The sequence below is a fragment of the Stenella coeruleoalba genome (genome assembly GCF_951394435.1).
Source record: "Stenella coeruleoalba genome assembly, chromosome: 1".
Taxonomy (NCBI): Eukaryota; Metazoa; Chordata; class Mammalia; order Artiodactyla; family Delphinidae; genus Stenella; species Stenella coeruleoalba.
Genome location: NC_137169.1, coordinates 9,897,967 through 9,918,360, shown reverse-complemented (window position 1 = coordinate 9,918,360; position 20,394 = coordinate 9,897,967). Strand labels below are relative to the sequence as shown.

Below are 20,394 nucleotides of genomic sequence, written 5' to 3'. Positions count from 1 at the left end.
AGATTAAATATGAGAATGTGAGCAGAGGGAGAGGCTGGGAGCCCTGGGAAGTCAGACATTTCCAAGACTGAGGGTGCGCACTGTGGGCTGTTCGGGAACTTGGATACAAGGGGAGACATGAACGTGGATAATGTGCACCAAACCCTGTCCTCATCGTGGTGGCTGCTACCAGTAAACATTTTCTTTTAGGTTCTTCCCGCAGAGGACGCTCCCCAATGGCAATTAGCCGCAGCCATTTTCCTGGGGGCTTGGTAGCCAAGCCATAATCCCATTGGCCCCTTTCCACGTATATTATGATAATTACTATTTCCTCAAAATTAGGAAAGTTCAGCAGAAATTCTGACCAAAGTGACATCGTTAGCCACAGAAATAAAATTCTGCTCTTCTCATATTAAGCACTCTTCATAAATACCAACAACTTTCCCTACAAAGTTCAGAAGCTATATTTGGTTTTTAAGGATCTGCCATGCTCATGGGTGACTCCCACCCCGGGCTTCATCACATGGAGATTTTTTTTTTTCCAGTTTCAGGATACAAAGAAAGTGTGACCCTCCCTCCACCCCTAAGAGTCCTTCATGCCTTCCTTTCCTCCATTCACTGCGATGTCCAAGTAATTCAATTATAAAACAGCCAAAGAAGGCTAGGAGTTTTGAAGAGTGTTTTCCACCTTGATATCTTTCCGGAAGATTCCTTTCACCACATTCCTGCTATGGGTATAAATGCCTTGTGCATAAAATTAGGTTAAACTGGATTGTCTCAATAGACATTTTAACTCCCAGGCCGCCAAACCCCTTTATTAATAAGCTGCAATAGAGTGAGATTAGTAACAACGATAATCATAAACCTCTCTGTTTATTGAACACAACGTGGTGAGCAACGGTGTCAGCACTTTTTATCCACCACCTCGATTAACCTTCACAGGAAATGAAAGGTTCACTGCTCTTTCTCCATTTTTAGCCTGGTGGACCTGGGTCTGGCCTTGGGATAGAAACCTGCCCACTTCCATCCACTGAATAATTGGTAGATTCCCTCATGTGAGGGGTTCAGAAGGTCCCCTGAGTGTTAGGAAGGACTGATTGACAGACTTCACATGATGTCAGTGGGAAGGGGTAAACTGCAGACTCCAAGCTGGGGATGTTTCCCAGTTTCTGTGAAATCGAAGGAGATAGGAGGGGTCAGAGTGTTGGAATGTTCTAGAAATTATAAAAGCCCAGCCCTCTTCCTTCCCCCTGAGTAGAGGGGACCTCCTCTGTCCAACTCCACACAGAGCCTGTTTGCTCAGGGGACATACTGGGCGGCGAGGAGGAGGGAGCACATGTGCACAGAGGTGCCGTCCTTCCCACCCAATTCGGGGCCTGCAGGACGCTTGGGGTCTGGTGAGAAGCCTGGATTTGACATTTCTACCCTGTCCTGATTGCCTGTTTCATGACCTTGTTTGCTGCCCAGGTCGGAGCAGCTCCCTGAGCCCATCAGGGGGTTGTCCTTCTCGCTTCTCCAGTCACACGATCCCAAGTGACATCCTAAAACATTGCTCCAGGGTCTTTGCTCAGGGGGTTAGCATATTTCTGTGCGTCCAGTTCCGCCTCCCAGCATGAACTGACTTGGCAGCCCTCTCTTTCTGCAGCCCACCAACATCACCTCTCCAGGAACCTGGAGCCTGGTTACAATGCTGGGACACACTTCCAATGGGATCAGCAAAAATCAAGTACTTCTTTTCTAATTCCTCTGTGCTATTTTGGACAAATTGACTAACCCTAATGCATAGAGTTCCCCTGTTGCATCTCTGGATCCATCAAAGCACCCAGGAATGCTGGGGGGGCGACACATCCTGGGTTACAGAAGAGGACCCTGACTCCTCTGGTCTTCCTAGACATGACAGCTGATGGGAGACCTTAGGGACCAGTCCCCTGCAGAGGCTCTCCCCTTTGTGGCTCTCTTGGTCCAGCACTTGGGCTGACAATGTTCTCCTCAGGTTCAGTAAGTTTTTTTTCTCTCCCAACTCAGATCTCTTCTTGCCCTGAAATGTCTCACTCTCTATGCCTTTTTAAAAGTCCAGCTGTCTGTGTTGGCCCACCTTGCCTGCTCCCCCAGTACTCAACAGGGTCTGGTTCCACTTTAGATCCACTAATATCTTGCTATAAACAAGGAGCTGTTGCTCTTTCTTCCTCATCAATAAAGACTTGATGACAACATTACCCTGGGTCCAGGCAATTAATCCCAAAGGACAGGCTTGTAGAGACATGGTGGGTGGGGCGGATGTCTGGGACTCTCTCCAGGTGGGATTGGGCCACAGGGAATGAAGGAAAGAAGAGAGAGGAGTGCAGAGAATGTCCAGAGGAGCTGCTGTAGGGCCCACAATGAGCGGGGGAGTAGAGAAATGGCAGCCTAGCAGGAGACCATGTCCTCTGGCTCTCACAGGACTGTGTCCCATCAAGTCTGGGGACTTGTGTCTGAGGCCACTGCGGACACTGAGGCCCTGGATTGGGGGCTGTGAGTTCCCAGGGTCTGGATTGCTTTGCCCTGACTGGCATTAGGCTCCAGTGGCTGCTCTCGCACTCACCGCAAGGGCACAGTGTCTGGCCAGCGAAGAGTCTGGAGAGAGAAAGAGCGGTGGGCATCCAGTCTGGGTGCAAATACCAGGGGCAGGTTAGGAGGGAAGGCGAGGATCCTCACCTTGACATATATGCCAGGGGAAGGGATGCTCTTTGGAAATTTTGCAGTTTTGTCTCCTCACTCATCACAGCTTCCAGACTTTGAGAATTGTGTTTTTCAGGAGAAAATGAGAAATAATGAGGTCTGTTACTGTGTCTCCGTCATCCAAATGACAGCAAATTGCCTACTTTAATCCTTATGAAGGTCATAGGAGATGAAAGTCAAAGCAGTACCCATTGCTTGTCCAGCACAAATGAAGGAGGAGCGCAGGGACCTGTACCGGCCTCCCTCTTGTGGGAAAATCTTCTAAAGTCCCGGGCTGACGACCGGCAGGAGCTTCTGGTGGTGGCGGTGGGTGGGGGGAGGGCTCTGTGGACAAGTTCACTGGGTTGTCTCCAGCACATGTGACACAGCCTAATACTCTTACCCAGTATTGGCCTCTCACTTTTCTCCTTGATTCATTTAAAAGTATTATTTAGGGCTTCCCTGGTGGCGCAGTGGTTGAGAGTCCACCTGCCGATGCAGGGGACGCGGGTTCGTGCCCCGGTCCGGGGAGATCCCACATGCCGCGGAGCGGCTGGACCCGTGAGCCATGGCCGCTGAGCCTGCGCGCCCGGAGCCTGTGCTCCGCAACGGGAGAGGCCACAACAGTGAGAGGCCCGCGTACTGCAAAAAAAAAAAAAAAAAAAAAAAAGGATTATTTATTCTTCTTGTAACTGAAAATTTGTACCCTTTGACGTATTTCTCTCCATTCCCTCTGGCCCAGTCCCTGTCAACCACCATTTTATTCTCTGTTCATGAGAAATTGATTTTCTTTTCCTTTTTTTGAGTCTACATATAAATGATACGATGTAGTATTTGTCTTTCTCTCTCTGGCTTACTTCACTCAGCATAACGTCCTCCAAGTTTATCCATATTTTCACAAATGGCAGAATTTCCTTTTTATGGCTGAATAATATACCAATATGAACATATACAACTTTTCCTTTATTCATTCGTCCACCAAAGAACTTTTAGGTTGTTTCCATACTGTGGCTATTGTGAATAACGCTGCAGTGAACATGGGTGTTCAGACGTCTCTTCAAGGATCTAGTACACTCACAGTGACCATAGTTAATAATATAATATTGTATATTTAAAATTTGCTGAGAGTAGATCTTATAAGCATTCTCACCACACACACACAAAGAGTTAACTATGAGGTTGTGGATGTCTTAATTATCTTGACCTTGGTAATCATTTCACAGTGTATACGTATATCACATCACCACATTGCACACTTTAACTATCTACAATTGTATTTGTCACTTATCATTCAATTAAAATGTGTTTACTGAGTATCTACAGTGTACCAACTGCTATTCTGGGTATCAGGGAAACATCCAATTAATGTGATATGTCCCACTACCATGTTATCTCATATGTACAGACTTTACATTCTATTGAGACAGACAAAAAACACATAAGCTGAAACATGAATTTAATACAGACAGATGTGTACCTAGACCACAGTAGTGCAGGAAGGTAAAGGGACTAAAAAGGAGCCCTTCCCAATGTGCAACACTGGTATACTTACTGTTCTGAGCTGTAGGCAATCAAGACACAGCAGACTGAAACAAAGAAAACCTTTTCCCTCTCTCTGAACTACCTAAAAGAATTTAGAAAGGGGGCCTGGGCCAGAGAGAGAGCTATTATCAAGACATAACTTTATCTGAGTGGTGTATCTGTACGGCAGGACAAACATCTAATTACCAAACAAATTACTAGCTCTTCTGTGAATCACATTCTTCCCCGTTGAAGACCTGGCACTCTCTCCCATCCCGTGTCCTGAGATCACACATGAGCCTCAATTGTTTGGCTTCTCCTTGGGTTTCACTGCACTTGTCTGACTCCTGTAGGTTTGTAATTAATTTTGTTCTGTTTTTCTCTGATTAACTTGATTATTAGACCAGCTGAAGAACATTGAAGGTTACAGAAAACATTTTTCCTCCCCAATAAAAATAAACATGCAAACTGAAGCTACAGCACAATCTTAATAATCAATAGTAAAAATGATGATTATTACATAACCTTTAGAAAAGTTAAGGACTCACTTGATGTAGTTATAAATATATATGTAAATGTAAAAACAGTAAAAGGAATATTTATTTCGTACACTGGATTTTAAAACTTTGAGAATTAAAGTGCTGTATTTCTTTGTAATAAACTTATCAAGAGTAGTAAGAGCAGGGACTGCCTTCTTCCCATGGCATAATTGTCAACGGGGAGCCAACACCGTTTCTATGCTTTGTAAATTGTCATCCTCCTTTCTAAGTTTGTATCAGCCCCCAACATTTGATCCTTCATCCTTCTGACGTCATGAAATTCCCGGAGAGTTTCGTTAGTCTGAAATTTCCAGCCTGTGTCACTTCCTCCGGGGCTTCTTCATCTTTTCTTCAGGTGCTTTCCTCCTTTCTGAATCTCTGGGAGAAGAGGGGTGTGAGCCTGAGAGGAACAGAGACCATGGAGAGAGGGTCGCCCTTGACTGGTTCAAGGTCATATGCAAGAAAATGGAGGGAGCAGGGTCTAAATTTACGTGCCTTTTATCCACATAAGGCACCTCACCAGGTTGTCTCCCTGTGAAGGTTGGCTCCTTTGAAGGAGAAAGGGCTCTAGTCAGCAAGTGGCTGGAACAGCAGGAGGGAAACATTCTTACCAGTATTAGTGTGGTGTATCTGACCAACCAGAATAATATATATTGTATATTATTCACATTTTCTTCATCATCCCTTGACAAGTACTTAGATTGTTTCCATATCTTGCTACTGTGAATAATGCTTCAGTGAACATGGGGGTAGAGATATCTTTTTGAGACAGTGACTTCATTTCCTTCCCAGAAGTGGAATTGCTGGATCAAATGGTAGTTCTTTTTTTTATTTAAAATTCACATCTATGCTGTTTTCCATACTGGCTGCACCAAACTACATCCCCAACAACAGTGCAGGAGGGTTCCCTTTTCTCCACACCCTCACGTCACTCATTATCTCTTGTCTTCTTGATAACAGCCATTCTAAATTTTGTGAGGTGATATTTCATTGTAGTTTTGATATGCATTTCCCTGATTAGTGATGCTGAGCATTTTTTCAAGTACCTGTTGGCCATCTGCATGTCTTCTTTGCCAGAATGATATTTAGTATGAATTGTGAGGTCAGAAACATGCAGTCCCCTGCAAATAGGCAGAATGTAGAGATATATGGGATGCAGGTGAACTTGAAATGTGTTTTGTGTAGGATAAGGCAAACCAGGCAGAAACTTGTGGTCTGGGGTAAGAGGGTAACTCCCCCTGGAGACCTCTCCATGGAGGGACCCAAGAGACTCTGTTCCAATCCCTTGGCTCTGACCCAGACCACACACCTAGCCTGGTGGTGCCTGAACTAGTCACCTGCACTGCAATTTTATTATTGTGGATTACTCTTGGGACACACATTCCCTCCTGGAGCACCACCAAAACAGCAATTCAACAAAAGTCACTGGTCTTGGGAAGTAAAGTATGCCCCCTGAACTTATTAATAGAAGCACAAATCCTCATCTCTATAACTGAAATTTCATCCTCAGCACTCCTAGATCTCACTGTGCACAGTCATTGAGGCCACCTCAGAACACTTCTCATCCATGTTCTCAGGACACAGTTCTTCAGACTTTGGAAAAGTGGACACATGAGGAGTGATGGGATGCTGCAACATTGCTGATGAGTCAGCCCCAAACTCCCATCCTCCATTCCTGTTAGCATCATTGACCCCCTGTGTAGTATTCTGATGATACCTCTTTTTTCAGGAGCCCATCATACCAGCCTCTGCCCATTGAAGAGAAGAACCTGCAGGAAGAAGGTGACTTAGAGCCCAGGACCCAGGATGTGGTTGACAGCTAACCCAGACACAGCCCAGTGTGCTCTCCTGCATAGACATAAATGCTGCTCTGATGGAAGGTTCTGGAGAAGAGCTTTAGGTCCACCTTGAGGTCAACTGCTCTCCAGTTCCAGCTCTATTTCCATAACCCCAGCAATCTGACACCATTCCAGAGGGGACTGAATTAGACGTTCCTCACTCAGTAACACTCTTGGTCTTCTTCTAAGCTTTTGCTCTTCCAAGGCCTGTCCCTAGTCCAGTGTCCTATCCTCTCTCATCTGGCTGCCTCTGGGCTTCACCCCTTGCCCAGTTGTCCAGAAGATCTTGGGTTTCCAGCCAGAAACTAACACAAACGGATGTAAAGATATACCATGTTCATGGATTAGAAGAATCAATATTGTTAAAATGACCATACTTCCCAAGGCAATCTAGGAATTCAGTGCAACCCCTATCAAAATAACAACAGCATTTTTCATAGAACTAAAATTATTTTAAAATTTGTACAGAAACAGAAAAAGACCACAAATAGCCAAAACAATCTTGAGAAAGAAGAACAGAGTTGGAGGTATCATGCTGCTGCTTTAGACTACATTGCACAGATACACTAATCAAAACAGTATGGTACTGGCAAAACAAGCAAACAAACCCAGAAACATAAAAATATGGAACAGAATAGAGAGCACAGAAAAAAACCCTACACACTTATGGTCAATTGATCTATGACAAAGGAGGCAAGAATATACAATGGAGAAAAGACAATCTCTTCAATAATTGGTGCTGGTAAAATTGGACACCTACATGTAAAAGAATGAAATTAGAACATTTTATAACACCATACACAAAAATAAACAAAAAATGGATTAAAGACCTAAATGTAAGGCCCAAAACCATAAAACTCCCAGAAGAAAACTTAGGTGGAACACTCTTTGACACAAATCATAGCAATATTTTTTTTGATATGTCTCCTAAAACAAAGGAAACAAGAGCAAAAATAAACAAATGTTCCCTAATTAAACTTAAAAGCTTTTGCACAGCAAAGGAAACCATGGACAAAATAAAAAGACAACCTGCTGAATGGGAGAAAATATTTGCCAATGATATGACCAATAAGGACATAATATCCAAAATAACATATAAACAGGTGATACAACTCAACAGCAAAAAAAAAAAAAAAATGGGCAGAAGACTTGAATAGACATTTTTCCAAAGAAGACATACAGATGGTCAACAGTCACATTGAAAGATGTTCAGTGTTGTTAATCATCAGGGAAATGCAAATAAAAAACACAATGAGATATCACTTCACACCTGTCGGAAGGACGATCATCAAAAAAAACCACAGATCACAAATGTCGGCCAGGGGTGGAGAAAAGGGAACCCTCATACACTGTAGGTGGGAATGCGAATTGGTGCAGCCACTGTGGAAAACAGGACAGAGGTTTCTCTAAAAACTAAAAATATAACTATCATATGACTCAGCAATTTCACTACTGGGTATATACCTAAAAACCCCAAGTACAATAATTCTAAAAGATACACGCATCCCAATGTGCACAGCAGCATTATTTAAAAAGCCAAGATATGGAAGCAGCCTAAGTGTCCATCAACAGTTGAATGGATAAAGAAGTGGTATATTCCACACACACAATGGAATACTACTCAGTCATAAAAAAGAAAGAAATTTTAACATTTGTAACAACATGGATGGACTTGGAGTGTATTATGTATAATGAAATGTCAGACAGAAAATATAAATACTGTATGACATCACTTATATGTGGAATCTGAAAAATAAAATAAACTAGTAAATATAACAAAAGAGAAACAGACTCATAGATACAGAGAACAAACTAGTGTTTACCAGTAGGGAGAGGGAAGGGAGAGGGGTAAGATAGGGTTAGGGGATTAAGAGATACTAAGTACAATGTATAAAATAAATAAGCGAGGAGTATATATTGTACAGCACAGAGAATATAGCCAATATTTTACCATAATAACTATAAAATTAGTATAAACTTTAAAAATTGTGATTTAGTATGTTGTACACCTGAAACTTATATAACATTGAACTTCAACTATACCTCAATTAAAAAAAAAAATTCAAGCAGCTCAGCCTACTGATAGAAGCACTGGAGGATGATTTGAAATCCAGTGACCTTTTCTTTTCCCCCTTTTGGCTAATTAAAAAAATAGAATATAGTGGTGAGCTTGACATAAGTTGAGGAAAATTATCTTCTAAGAGGATGAAATGGATAGTTCAGGAACAACAGGGCTATATACAGGGAGAAAGCGTTGAGAAACCAAAGAGAAGCTTTGGGGAGTACAAGGATTTTTATTACTCTATGGTTGGCAAGAACAGCAAAACATTGGAGCAACCTAAATTTACATAAGGAGGCACACTGTTAAAATGTGGGCCATTCATTTTATGGACTACTATATGCCCGCTGATATGAATGAAGACTGATCCTTAAGACCCACCCTTAAACGTAAAAAAGCAAGATGATCTGAATCCCTAAGACACCGTTTCTATAAGGGAAGCTGAACCAGATGTCAGCACATGCAAAAATAAATGTACAGAAAGTCAGAGAGACGTCTGGAAAGTACACTAAACTGAACTCTCTGGAGAGGGGCCTGGGATGAAGAGGAAGTTCAGGGGAGATGTTTCTTCTCTCTGTATTGTTGGGATGTTTTACATTGAGAGTATAGTCCTGTCTTCCTTGGGCAAAACCGACAAAAGTATGGGAAACAAATGAAGGTTTCTTTTGTTACTGAGCCAAACTCGGGTCCACTGATCTGTTGCAGTGAAGCCAATCTGCTGCTACTGAGAGTGATGAAGGGACGTGTAACATTTATTGCAGGCACCAAGCAAAGAACGGGGGCAACTGTTGCTCAAAAGACCCTAATTCCCTGATGACTTTCAGGAAAAGATTTTTAAAGACAGGGTGAGAGAGAGTGTTGTAGGGTGTGTGATCAGCTCATGGACATTCTTCTGGTCGTTGGTGATGAGGTAATCGGGAATAAATATCATCAAGCTTCTGCTTCCAGCCCCTCTGGTCTCTATGTGCTTGTAGCAGCCTGGAGCTCACTTCATTCAGTGTTTTCAAAGTAGCTCAAGGATATGGCTCAGAATGTTATCTATAGCCCTTGAGGAGGAACTAAAGGTTTTTGAATTTGTTTAATGGCTAAGCTATTATTATTTTGTCCTGCTTGATTAGTTTCCTTTGTTTCTACATTTTATCATATTTTCTGTGTATTCTTGGAACTCAGGATAGGCCTAGGAGGATAAAGGTTTTCTACAAACAAGAGGCAGGTGCAGGACATGAGGGGGTGTCTGTCCTGGGAAGGGCCCATAGGGTTCTGCTCAGTTACACTTCCAAGTACAACTTATATGTACAAATGCATTGACCACAAGTGCTGTTTCTTCCGTATCCAATTTATTTGTTATTGGTAGACAGTTAGTGTTGACTTTCCCCAAATGTGCATTTCAGTGCAAAATAACGTTTGGCTATAAACCATTGTTAAATATGTCCATGCACCCACAGTTATAAGCATTTACTGCCACACCAGGTTTCTTGTTCAGCTGCAGGACCACAGGGTGATAGAGACACAGTCCCTGCACTTTATGAGACTATTAATGTTGTTGATGAAAATTCAATTAACTCTCAAGTTAAGAAGAAAAAAAAGGGAATTTTATTTGAGCCAAACTGAGGATTATAACCCAGGAAGCAGATTCTCAAAAAGCCCTGGGAACTGTTCCATGTGTTAGAAGTCAAAGGCACAGTCATGTACATTTCTGAGTCAAAGGATCACTCATCAGAATGACATCCTGATGTTTTACATGAAGTTCACCAAGGATACATAGTCCAGGTAAGCACGTACAAGGTGAGCAGCAAGTCACCATGAACCCCTACAGAGCTGGGAAAGAACACTGTTCTTTTAAGAAGTTACATTGCTGGCATCAGAAGAAAAAAAATTGATCTTTAATGTTGAGCGGGCGCTCCCATCTTTGAGGAGCTCATTGCATATTAGGCAGGCAGGAGGCCCAGACAAACACAGAGAGAGACTTTTCTGTTTAATGCTTTTCTTGTCCTGCCTTAAAATATAAGTTTTATTTCATCATTGTCTAACAGGTAAGTTTGTCAACAGAAAAAATTGTAATACGTACCCTTTTCGTATGATCCAGCAGCCTCGTTCCTTGGTATCTATCCAAATGAGTTGAAAACGTATGTCCAAACCAAACATGCACATAGATGATTTTAGCAGCAAACCAAAGAAGCAAGAAAGCTGTCCTTCAGTATATGAGTGAGCAAATAAACTGTGGTGTATTCAGACAAGGAATGGGATCAAAACATGAGAAGACATGGAGGAAACTTAATAAGTGAAAGAAGTCGATCTGAAAAGGCTACGTACTGTATGAGTCCAGAAATATGACATTTTTTCTTTTCTAAAAATTTTTATTGGAGCATAGATGATTTACAACGTTGTGTTACTTTCTGCTGTACAGCAAAGTGAATCAGTTCTACATATACATATATCCACTCTTTTTTAGATTCTTTTCCCATATAGGTCATTACAAAGTATTGAGTAGACTTCCCTGTGCTATAAAGTGGGTTCTTACTAGTTATCTATTTTATATATAGTAGTGTGTATATGTCAATCCCAATCTCCCAATTTATCCCTCCCCCACCTTTCCACCCTGGAAACCATAACATTGTTTCCTACATCTGTAACTCTATATGACAATTTGGAAAAGGCAAAGCTCTGGGGAAAGCAAAAGTATCAGTGGTGGCCAGGGACTGGGGGGTGGAAAAGATAAATAGGCAAAGCAAAGAGGATTTTTAAAAAAAAAGTTTATTGAAGTATAGTTGATTTACAATGTTGTGTTAGTTTCAGGTGTACAGCAAAGTGAATCAGTTATACATATACATATATCCACTCTCTCTCTCTCTTTTTTTTTTTACATTTGTTTCCCATACAGGCCATTGCAGAGTATTGAGTAGAGTTCCCTGTGCTATACAGCAGGTTCTTATAAGTTAGTGCAGTGAAAATACTCCATATGATACTGCACTAGTAGATACATGCAACTATACATTTGTCAAAACCCATAGAACGTACAACCCTAAGAGTGGACCTTGGTGTAAACGATGAAGTTTGGTTGATAAGGATGTCTCAGTGTAGATTCATAAATTATAACAAATGTACTCTTCTGGTGGGAGATTTGGATATCCAGGGAGGCTGTACACGTGGGGGCAAGAGACAAATGGGAACTCTCTGTACTTTCTGCTCAATTTCACTGTGAATCTAAAACTGCTCTAAAAAATAAAGTCTACTTTAAAAAATATAATTGTAATCCTAGCTCTAAAATTTTATTATTGTAAATATTTTTAAAGGAGAAAAAATCTCATTCATCGATCTCTAAAATCAGTTTTCATGTCTTATTTGTCTTGAGACGCCAAAGGAAGTTCAACATTTTTTAAAAAATCCACATGCATTCTTTACAAGTACTAAATTACCTCTATAATTTTCAAAGAAATTTCATGTATTTAATATTCATATAAATGTGCAAATATTTAAACTCAGCTAGTATTAACAGGACAGCAAAATTTTTAAAAAGTACTGACGTATACAGTCCTGCTTACAAAACCGATTTATATCCTCCTGTCTGATCTACCAGCTGGTGGCCTAGGAGACCTGAGGCTCAGAATGTCTATCACTAGAGATGAATCCAATCTCTCCTATGCCCTCCCTTCCTCCTCCCTGAGAGAGCAGCTTGAGTGAACCATGATTCATTGGTGTCCACATGTGAAAGGTGAGACCCATTTCAGGCCCTGGGTTTGCCCTCCACCCTGTTGTAAGGAATAGAGGGTAAACTAGAGGAATGTAGATACTGAGGTTTCCACTAGGAGAGAAAAAGAAGGGAAAGACTCATTTAGTTATCTCTTAGTGTATGCTAGCTCCAGGGCCAAGCCCTCAAGTGCATTCTCTCATTGGAACTTACAAATGTCTAATGAGCTGGGTTTGTATCATTATCTTCCTTTTGCAAGGCAACCGAGGCTTTTGATTCATGTTCCTCCACCCCTATATCCACTCCATCCCTGGCGCACCAACACCCTGAATTTCCCATCAACTCCTTGAGTCAACTTTTCCCCTTCAACCTTTTTTTTTTTTCACTTTGAGACAATTATATATATTTTTTTCTTTTAACATCTTTATTGGGGTATAATTGCTTTACAATGGTGTGTTAGTTTCTGCTTTATAACAAAGTGAATCAGTTATACATATACATATGTTCCCATATCTCTTCCCTCTTGCGTCTCCCTCCCTCCCACCCTCCCTATCCCACCCCTCCAAGCGGTCACAGAACACCGAGCCGATATCCCTGTGCCATGCGGCTGCTTCCCACTAGCTATCTACCTTACATTTGTTAGTGTATATATGTCCATGCCTCTCTCTCGCCCTGTCACAGCTCACCCTTCCCCCTCCCGTTCTCCAGTAGGTCTGTGTCTTTATTCCTGTCCTACCCCTAGGTTCTTCATGACATTTTCTTTTTCTTAAATTCCATATATATGTGTTAGCATATGGTATTTGTCTTTCTCTTTCTGACTTACTTCACTTTGTATGGCAGACTCTAGGTCTATCCACCTCATTACAAATAGCTCAATTTCATTTCTTTTTATGGCTGAGTAATATTCCATTGTATATATGTGCCACATCTTCTTTATCCATTCATCCGATGATGGGCACTACAAATAGAACTACCATATGACCCAGCAATCCCACTACTGGGCATATACCCTGAGAAAACCAAAATTCAAAAAGAGTCATGTACCAAAAGGTTCATTGCAGCTCTATTTACAATAGCCCAGAGATGGAAACAACCTAAGTCCCCTTCAATCTTGTACCCCTGCTGGGTCACCTTTCCTTTTCACATTCACGTTGAGCAGATGCCTGAAACCATAGGTCTGTGTTCTCTTCACAATGCACCTATTTCCTAGGTTTCAGTTTCCAGTGCCCAGAAGAAAGTTTTTCATAGAGGCAACCAACTAGGGAGGGACAAAACAGCAGTATATAATGGTCTTCTCATGACAGAATATCTCATTGCCCCAGCGAGGACAGGGGCTAGAGCTAATCCAGATGGTCCTGGGCCTTCCTAAGTTCCTCATAATCTCAATCAGCTCAGCCTGAAGCTGGGCAAGTCGCCCCAGGTGTAGAATTCTCTGAGAGCTGTAACTCTCCTTTGGGGCAGGATACAGCTCTAGGATTAAACTGGGCAGTCCATCAGTATGACGCAGCAGCTTCTCCATGATGGCCATGGAGAGGAGGTTCCCACAAATGCTGAAGGTCCTGAGCTGGGAGCAGTGGCTCAGGGCAGGCAGGATGGCCTCAAGTTGACAGTCCATGATTCCACACAGATTTAAGTCCAGTTCCTGGAGCGTGGCTGCAACTTTCTCCAGCAGAACTTGGAGGAGCTCAGGACTAAAGTCAGTCAGTGGGACACCACTCAGATCCAGGCCCTTTAGCTGACTGATGTTCAGGCACTGGGACAGATGTTTCAAGTCTGATTCTGTAATCAGACAGTGAGTTATTGCGAGGTTCTCCAAGGGAGTCTTCAGGCACCTGGGAGAGAAACTGAGGAATTAGGTCTTGGAAACTGGGATGGAACGTGACCTCAAGGTGGGAGATAAGTGTTTTACCCAAGGCCAAAGTCATTTTGACCATCTGATAACAATCAATACCCAGAAGGCCCAATCTCATTTTAGCCTGACTCCTGTCATCTTCTTTGTTTGGCTGAGATAAGTACACAGAATCTTGAAAGCTCTCTCTCCTCATCAGTCAAGCAGGGTACAACATACTCCATTTCCTTTTGCGGATGAACGAAAAGAGTGGAATTCACTAGAACATGCTCAGAGGAGAGCCTAGCACAGAGCCTCAATCAAGAGCGGGCATCACTGAATTTTCATATTTAGAGTTGAAACAAACAAAAAATACTCTCACATCAGGGTGCCTTTAGCTCACTACTTGAGCCCCAGGTGCCCAGATCTCTGGGCCAGATGAGGCTGGAGGGAGACATGCACAGAGAACCAACCTGGACAAGATCCCACATCATCAACTGGGGTTTCCAGTCTGCAGGGGCTCAGTTACATCCCTGCATCATCTGCAAACCACCTACCACTTTTTATTTTGCTTTTGGCTCCCCATTCCTTACCACCAGAATCATGCATTTCCCGTATATTAATTACCTAATCCGGAGCACAAGCAACATTTTACAGATGGGGAATTTGAGACAGGCTCACTGTGGTCACAAAACGGTTGAGCGCAGAGTTCCTCTAGAAATACTCAGGTCTGAGGTTCTTTCCCCTCTTCAGTGCCCTCTTACCTGTTTTTTTGTTTGTTTGTTTTTTGTTTTTGTTTTTTTTTTGTTTGTTTGTTTTTGTTTTTTTTAAGTCACCTGAACAAAGACATCTCTTCCTGAGAAAGAAATCACAAACACTCTGATACATCTGAACCCTCCAATCTATAGCTTCCTAGCATGGTGTCCCTTTCCAGAGCCTCTATCGCACTTTGTCCCTCTACCTTGATTTGTGTGGTTATGTGATGCCACACTTCAAGGTAGAGCAACAAAGGAAACAATGCACGTGACGTTCTAGTGTTGTGTTCTCTGTTACTCGGTCAGTGGTGCACACTCACCTGAGCATCTGGTCCAGGCGACCTTGGAGGAAGGAGGGAGATTCCATACGGAGATCCCGGAGGTGGTGCAGCCTGAGGAACTGAGAGGTAATTTGGACAACGTGCTGCTGTTCCAACTCCTCAAAGGCAGACACAAGAATGGGGGAGAGAAAGAGTCTCTGCACATTACCCATCTGGCCCAGGAGAGGAGCAAACACGGCCAGGGTGGACAGATGCCAGGTGCAATTCACTTGCACCTCCTGGATACAGTCCAATTGCACCATACTCAGGACCTTCATAATATTTTCCATGGACATTGTAACAATTTTCAGCTTCTTACAGCACAGGTGTATGGAAACTTTTCTCTTCTCCACCCACTGCATGAGGTAGATAAAGAATTCATCCATGGTCCCTTCACTGAGGCAAAGTTCTATAAACACCTCCAAGGGAGCCAAGGGCTTCTCTGTCCTTGACCTGTCCTCAGCCACAGGTGCCATTGATGAGCTTGAGGACACACGGACATTGGATCCAGACCACATGCTCCAGAAGTCCTGGCCAGTATTCCTTAAATCCAGCACCCGCAGTTTGCACCTCCTGTGGGGGAAACAGCACATTGGCAGCGATGGTTTAAGATCCACACTGAATGAAACCGCAGTCTCAGAATTTAGGCAACACTCACTTCCCACGTGTGCTTTTACTTCACGTTCCTGACGTCACCTGCTGCCTCTTCTTCCCTCTCTGCCTTTCTTTCCTCCATCTCCTTTCCCACTTCCATTCTTTCTGGTTTTCTACTTCCAGTACCTTTAATCATCACTAGAAGGCTGTGGGGGCATGTTCTTTCAGGCTCCCCTGCATCTTAGGCACTCCTACACTTCCAGAAGGCATTTCCCGAAGTGAGCTCAGCAATGGCCAAGGCCTCTGAGCTTCTTCCTTGGCATCATCAGAAGCCTCTGGTCCATCCCTTGGCTACCTACTCTTACGACACCAGCTGTCTCTTCAACAATGTCTAGGACCCTACCAGCCTACCTGGCAGACTCACCTGAGGCAATCCTTCTGGGCAAGCAGGACATCAAGCCCATCCAACACTGCTTGTAAGGTCCCCACATGAGGCATCTCCATCAGGCCTCCCAGAGGTAGGCGGACAAAGGGCCAGGCTTGCACCATGGCCTTCAGGGTCTCACTGTGTCTCCCATGGAAGGCCTCCATGAACAGTGATGGGAAGAACTCTGTTGGTAGATCCTTCAGAGCAGCAAAGGCCAAGGCCTCATCCCTCAGCAGGCTCATTCCCACCAGGTCCAGGAGTCTGGGTGGATTCCAGATACTCATTCTGATCTTTTCCAAAAGGAAACCTGTGGAGGTCATCAGAGAACAAGACATCCTTTTCATGCCAAGCATGAGCAAGCCTCCATTGTCTCCCCACCCTTCAGAGGGACTTAGCACAGTGGTAGAAGTGCCTCAATTTTCCCCAATTCCACTCTAGTTTCAGCGGACACAAAGCCATAACTCTTTCCCTACTAGCAGCAGAACAAGTATCTCACAAGTACCAAGGAGAAGGAAAGGCAACCACTAGTCCATCCATTTCCACCCACTGCTTTGCTTAATTCATGTCCCAGTGGTAAGTGTGTACCATGAACCTTAACAATGTCCCTTATCTTTCTTGGGGGAAACCTTTCAGACCATCACTTAGGGCCCCAAAACTATGGGAATAGGAGCATCATGTGGTCCAGAACAGCCTCCATCTTCAATTCCCACAGTTAACTTGGCTGAGAAAGATGAAGGAGATGCCCCTGAAATGAATGCTATTTGCACAAAGTAAATATTTTAAACGCCAAGAAATAAAATTCCAAAGAGATACTTTTCATTAAAAAGAATATCTGTTTGGTTAAGACATTTAGAAATAATATAAACCAACGCACAAATCAAAGTATTTGGGATTAAGGCAAATTTACACTTAGAGGTAAAACCAAAATCTTAAATCAGTTTATCTGAAAAGAAATAAGAAACCTTCCATACCAAGCTACATGCCACCATTCAAGACACAGAGATCATGGGTAAGATGAGGGTGTCCTTAGCGGAGGTATGTAACTGACCAGCTCTGATGATATTGGCGAGGTGGTGCTAGGGCCTCAGACTCCTCGGAAAATCCAGGAGGTGACTGGATTCTGCATCTCTTCTTTGGTACAGGAAGATTTTATATACCTTTCTAATCACAACGTCCTTCTTTCCAACTACTAACTTCCAATCAGAAAGCATACCTGATTAGATTCCAGACTGTCCATCAGGTTAATCCTGATGGGATCTTTGTCTATCTCAAGAGGAATGGATTGAATCAGATATTCATTCAGGAAAGAGAAAGAACGAAGGAGGGGTATTGGAGTCAAAGGCACGTTCCTTGATTCACTCCACAAATATTCATTGGGTTTGACCAATACCAATAGTTATACCTGTGGGTATGAGACAGGGAAGGGGCTATTGATTTGTGATATTGGATAGGAAAAACAAAAATTTAAAGCATCAGTGTTGGGGGATCTTTGGCCATATCACAATTATCAAAATGTCCCAGAATAAAAAGAGCTTCATGAAGACAGTGGTGTTGTTCCCAACGGAAACACAATAAATCCATCCCTGTATCAAGTGTCACTTAGGTGTTATGTCGGAAACATGGGAGATTATGAGCTGATTCGGGCAGCAAGGGAAGTTCTTTGGGGGATGTGTTTGGTTTTCCAGCCTTATGTCAAGGCTTCTCTGAAGGAGGTCAGGTCAAAATCACAGTGAGAAGGGTGGGGCTGGGCAGCATGGAGCTGGGCATTCCTAAAGGGACCGTGTGAATGAGACAAACAGTGGAAAACATAGTTGTTGTTGTTGGTTTTTTCTCCTGAAAAGGGAGAAGATTTAAAGGCTATTCTCTGGGTGGAGTTTAGAAATTAAAAGGGAGTGGCTAAGAAGAGGCAGTGTCATCTCTGACGGTGTTTCCTCCCAGAAAGATGGTATCAGCACAGCAAACAGGCATGAAAAGGTTAATCTGAGAATGTGAGAAGAGGGAGAGGCTGGGAGCCCTGGGAAGTCAGGCATTTCCAAGACTGAGACCCACTGAGGGTGGGCACTGTGGGCTGTTTGGGAACTTGGAACCGGGGGAGACATGAACATGGTCAGTCACAAATAACCCTGTCATCCAGGGGCAGCTGCTAAGAAGAGATGTTTTCCTTTAGGTTTTTTCCCCACAGAGGATAATTCCCAGATGGCAAATAACCCCACCCATTTTCCAGGGGTCTTGGAAGCTGAACCATAGTCCCATTGTCCCCTTTCCAAGTATATTTTGGTAATTACTGTTTTCTAAAACTTAACTAAGTTCAGCACAGATTCTGATCAAGGTAATAGCAATGGGCACAGAAATAAAATTCTGTTTTTCTCTTCATATTAAGCACTGTTCACAAATACCAACACCTCTTTCAAACAAAATTCAGAAGCTGTATTTGGTGTTCAAGTATCTGCCACGTTCAGGTATGAGTTCCACCCCAGCTACACCACACAGAGATTCTTTTGAAGTTTCAGGACACAAAGAAAGCTGGACCTTCTCTCCACCCCCAGAATTTTCCATGCCTCACACCCCCCATTCCATACAGTGCCCAAACAATTCTTGTATACCACCGGCTGCCAAGGCAAGGATTATTTGAAGATTGTTCTCCGTCTTGGTATCTTTCCTGAAGATTCTTTTCACCATATTTCTACCATGGGTATAAATGGCTTTTACATAAAATTGGGCTAAACCAAATTGTACTCAATAGACTTTTAACTCCCAGGCCATCAAGCACCTTTACTAATGAGTTGTCGTATAGTGAGATCTGCAACAACAGTAATCATAACCATCTCTGTTTATGGAACACAAACTGGGTGAGCACTGGTGCTGACCCTTTTTATCCACTAGTTCAGACATTAACCTTCACAGAGAATCTAGAGGTCACTGCTATCTCTCTGCATTTTTAACCTGGTGGATTGGGGTCTTACTCAGTAGAGGAATCTGCCCACTGCCATGCAGTGAATAACTGGTAGATTCCCTTTGTTGACGGGATCAGAAGGAACCAAGGAACCCTGAGCTGTCAAACAACCTAAATTGTGGAGAGGACTAACTGAGAGACTTCACTCGAACGTTAGTGGAAATGGGGAAAGTGCAGTGTCTCAGGTGGGGATGTTTCTATGGGTTTGCAGCTTCCATGAGATCCAAAAAGACCATTGTTTTATTTTATTTATTTATTTTTGAGGTACGCAGCCCTCTCACTGTTGTGGCCTCTCCTGTTGCAGAGCACAGGCTCCGGACGCACAGGCGCTGAGCTGCCATGGCTCACGGGCCCAGCCACTCCGCGGCATGTGGGATCCTCCCGGACCGGGGCACGAACCCGTGTCCCCTGCATCGGCAGGCGGACTCTCAACCACTGCGCCACCAGGGAAGCCCAAGACCACTGTTTTAAAGTGGCAGGTTGTAACTAATTCTCTGAAGAAAACTCCAGGGATGAAATGGAAAGGTCCAAAGTGGGCAGACTCGAAGTTGAGCCTCTCTGGGATATTTGGGAGTTTGCAGGATACTGGGAAGGAGCTTTCTTGCCTGAGCAGTAATCAACTGTGGGAGCTGTGTCAAAGAAAACCAGAGACAGACACAGGTTTATACGGTAAAGGCGAATTTTATTCAGGATTATTGCAACAGAGGAAAAGATACACCAGTATGGAACTGGTCTCCGTTCACAATACAATGAAGACATTTGGGAATTCACAACCAACAAGCAGGGGGTTTCCTGGCTGGAAAATTACTATGAGGAGACTTCAGTTCTGGGGGAAATCTGGCTAAACCAGTGTAACAGGATTCCTACCAAATCCTGTGATCAGATACCAAGAGTGGGGAGTGAGGAATTTGGATCAGATATTATTGGAATAGCAGGTATCAAAGGTGTGGATTCTTCTAAAACTGACGAATCAGGGTTCTTCCTAAAGCTGGATTTTACAAGGATGTGCACAGATGGGCCTAGCAGAAGGTCAGGAGACTGACTTAGAGTTTTCAAGTGTAATGCCAGTTGAGGGGATCGTGTTGAAGCCATGGGCGCATTGTGCAAATCCTGATGTAGTGAAGAGCTTGGCCAACTTGAGAACAGGAAGAAAGCCACTGAGGCTGGGCAAAGAGGTGCAGGCAGTTCAGGAAGGA

At 43.3% G+C, this 20,394-nt stretch overlaps 1 protein-coding gene across 1 annotated transcript; it reads right to left on the bottom strand.

Annotated features, from left to right (window-relative positions):
* Positions 1-5,056: 5,056 nt before the first annotated feature.
* LOC307198686 (PRAME family member 8-like) lies at positions 5,057-16,487 on the bottom strand (the record flags this gene model as incomplete). The annotated part of the gene is made up of 4 exons (XM_079945783.1): positions 5,057-5,114; positions 13,788-14,153; positions 15,225-15,797; positions 16,243-16,487. 4 exons carry the CDS (start codon positions 16,485-16,487, stop codon positions 5,057-5,059), a joined length of 1,242 nt encoding a protein of 413 aa, XP_079801909.1.
* Positions 16,488-20,394: the final 3,907 nt, after the last annotated feature.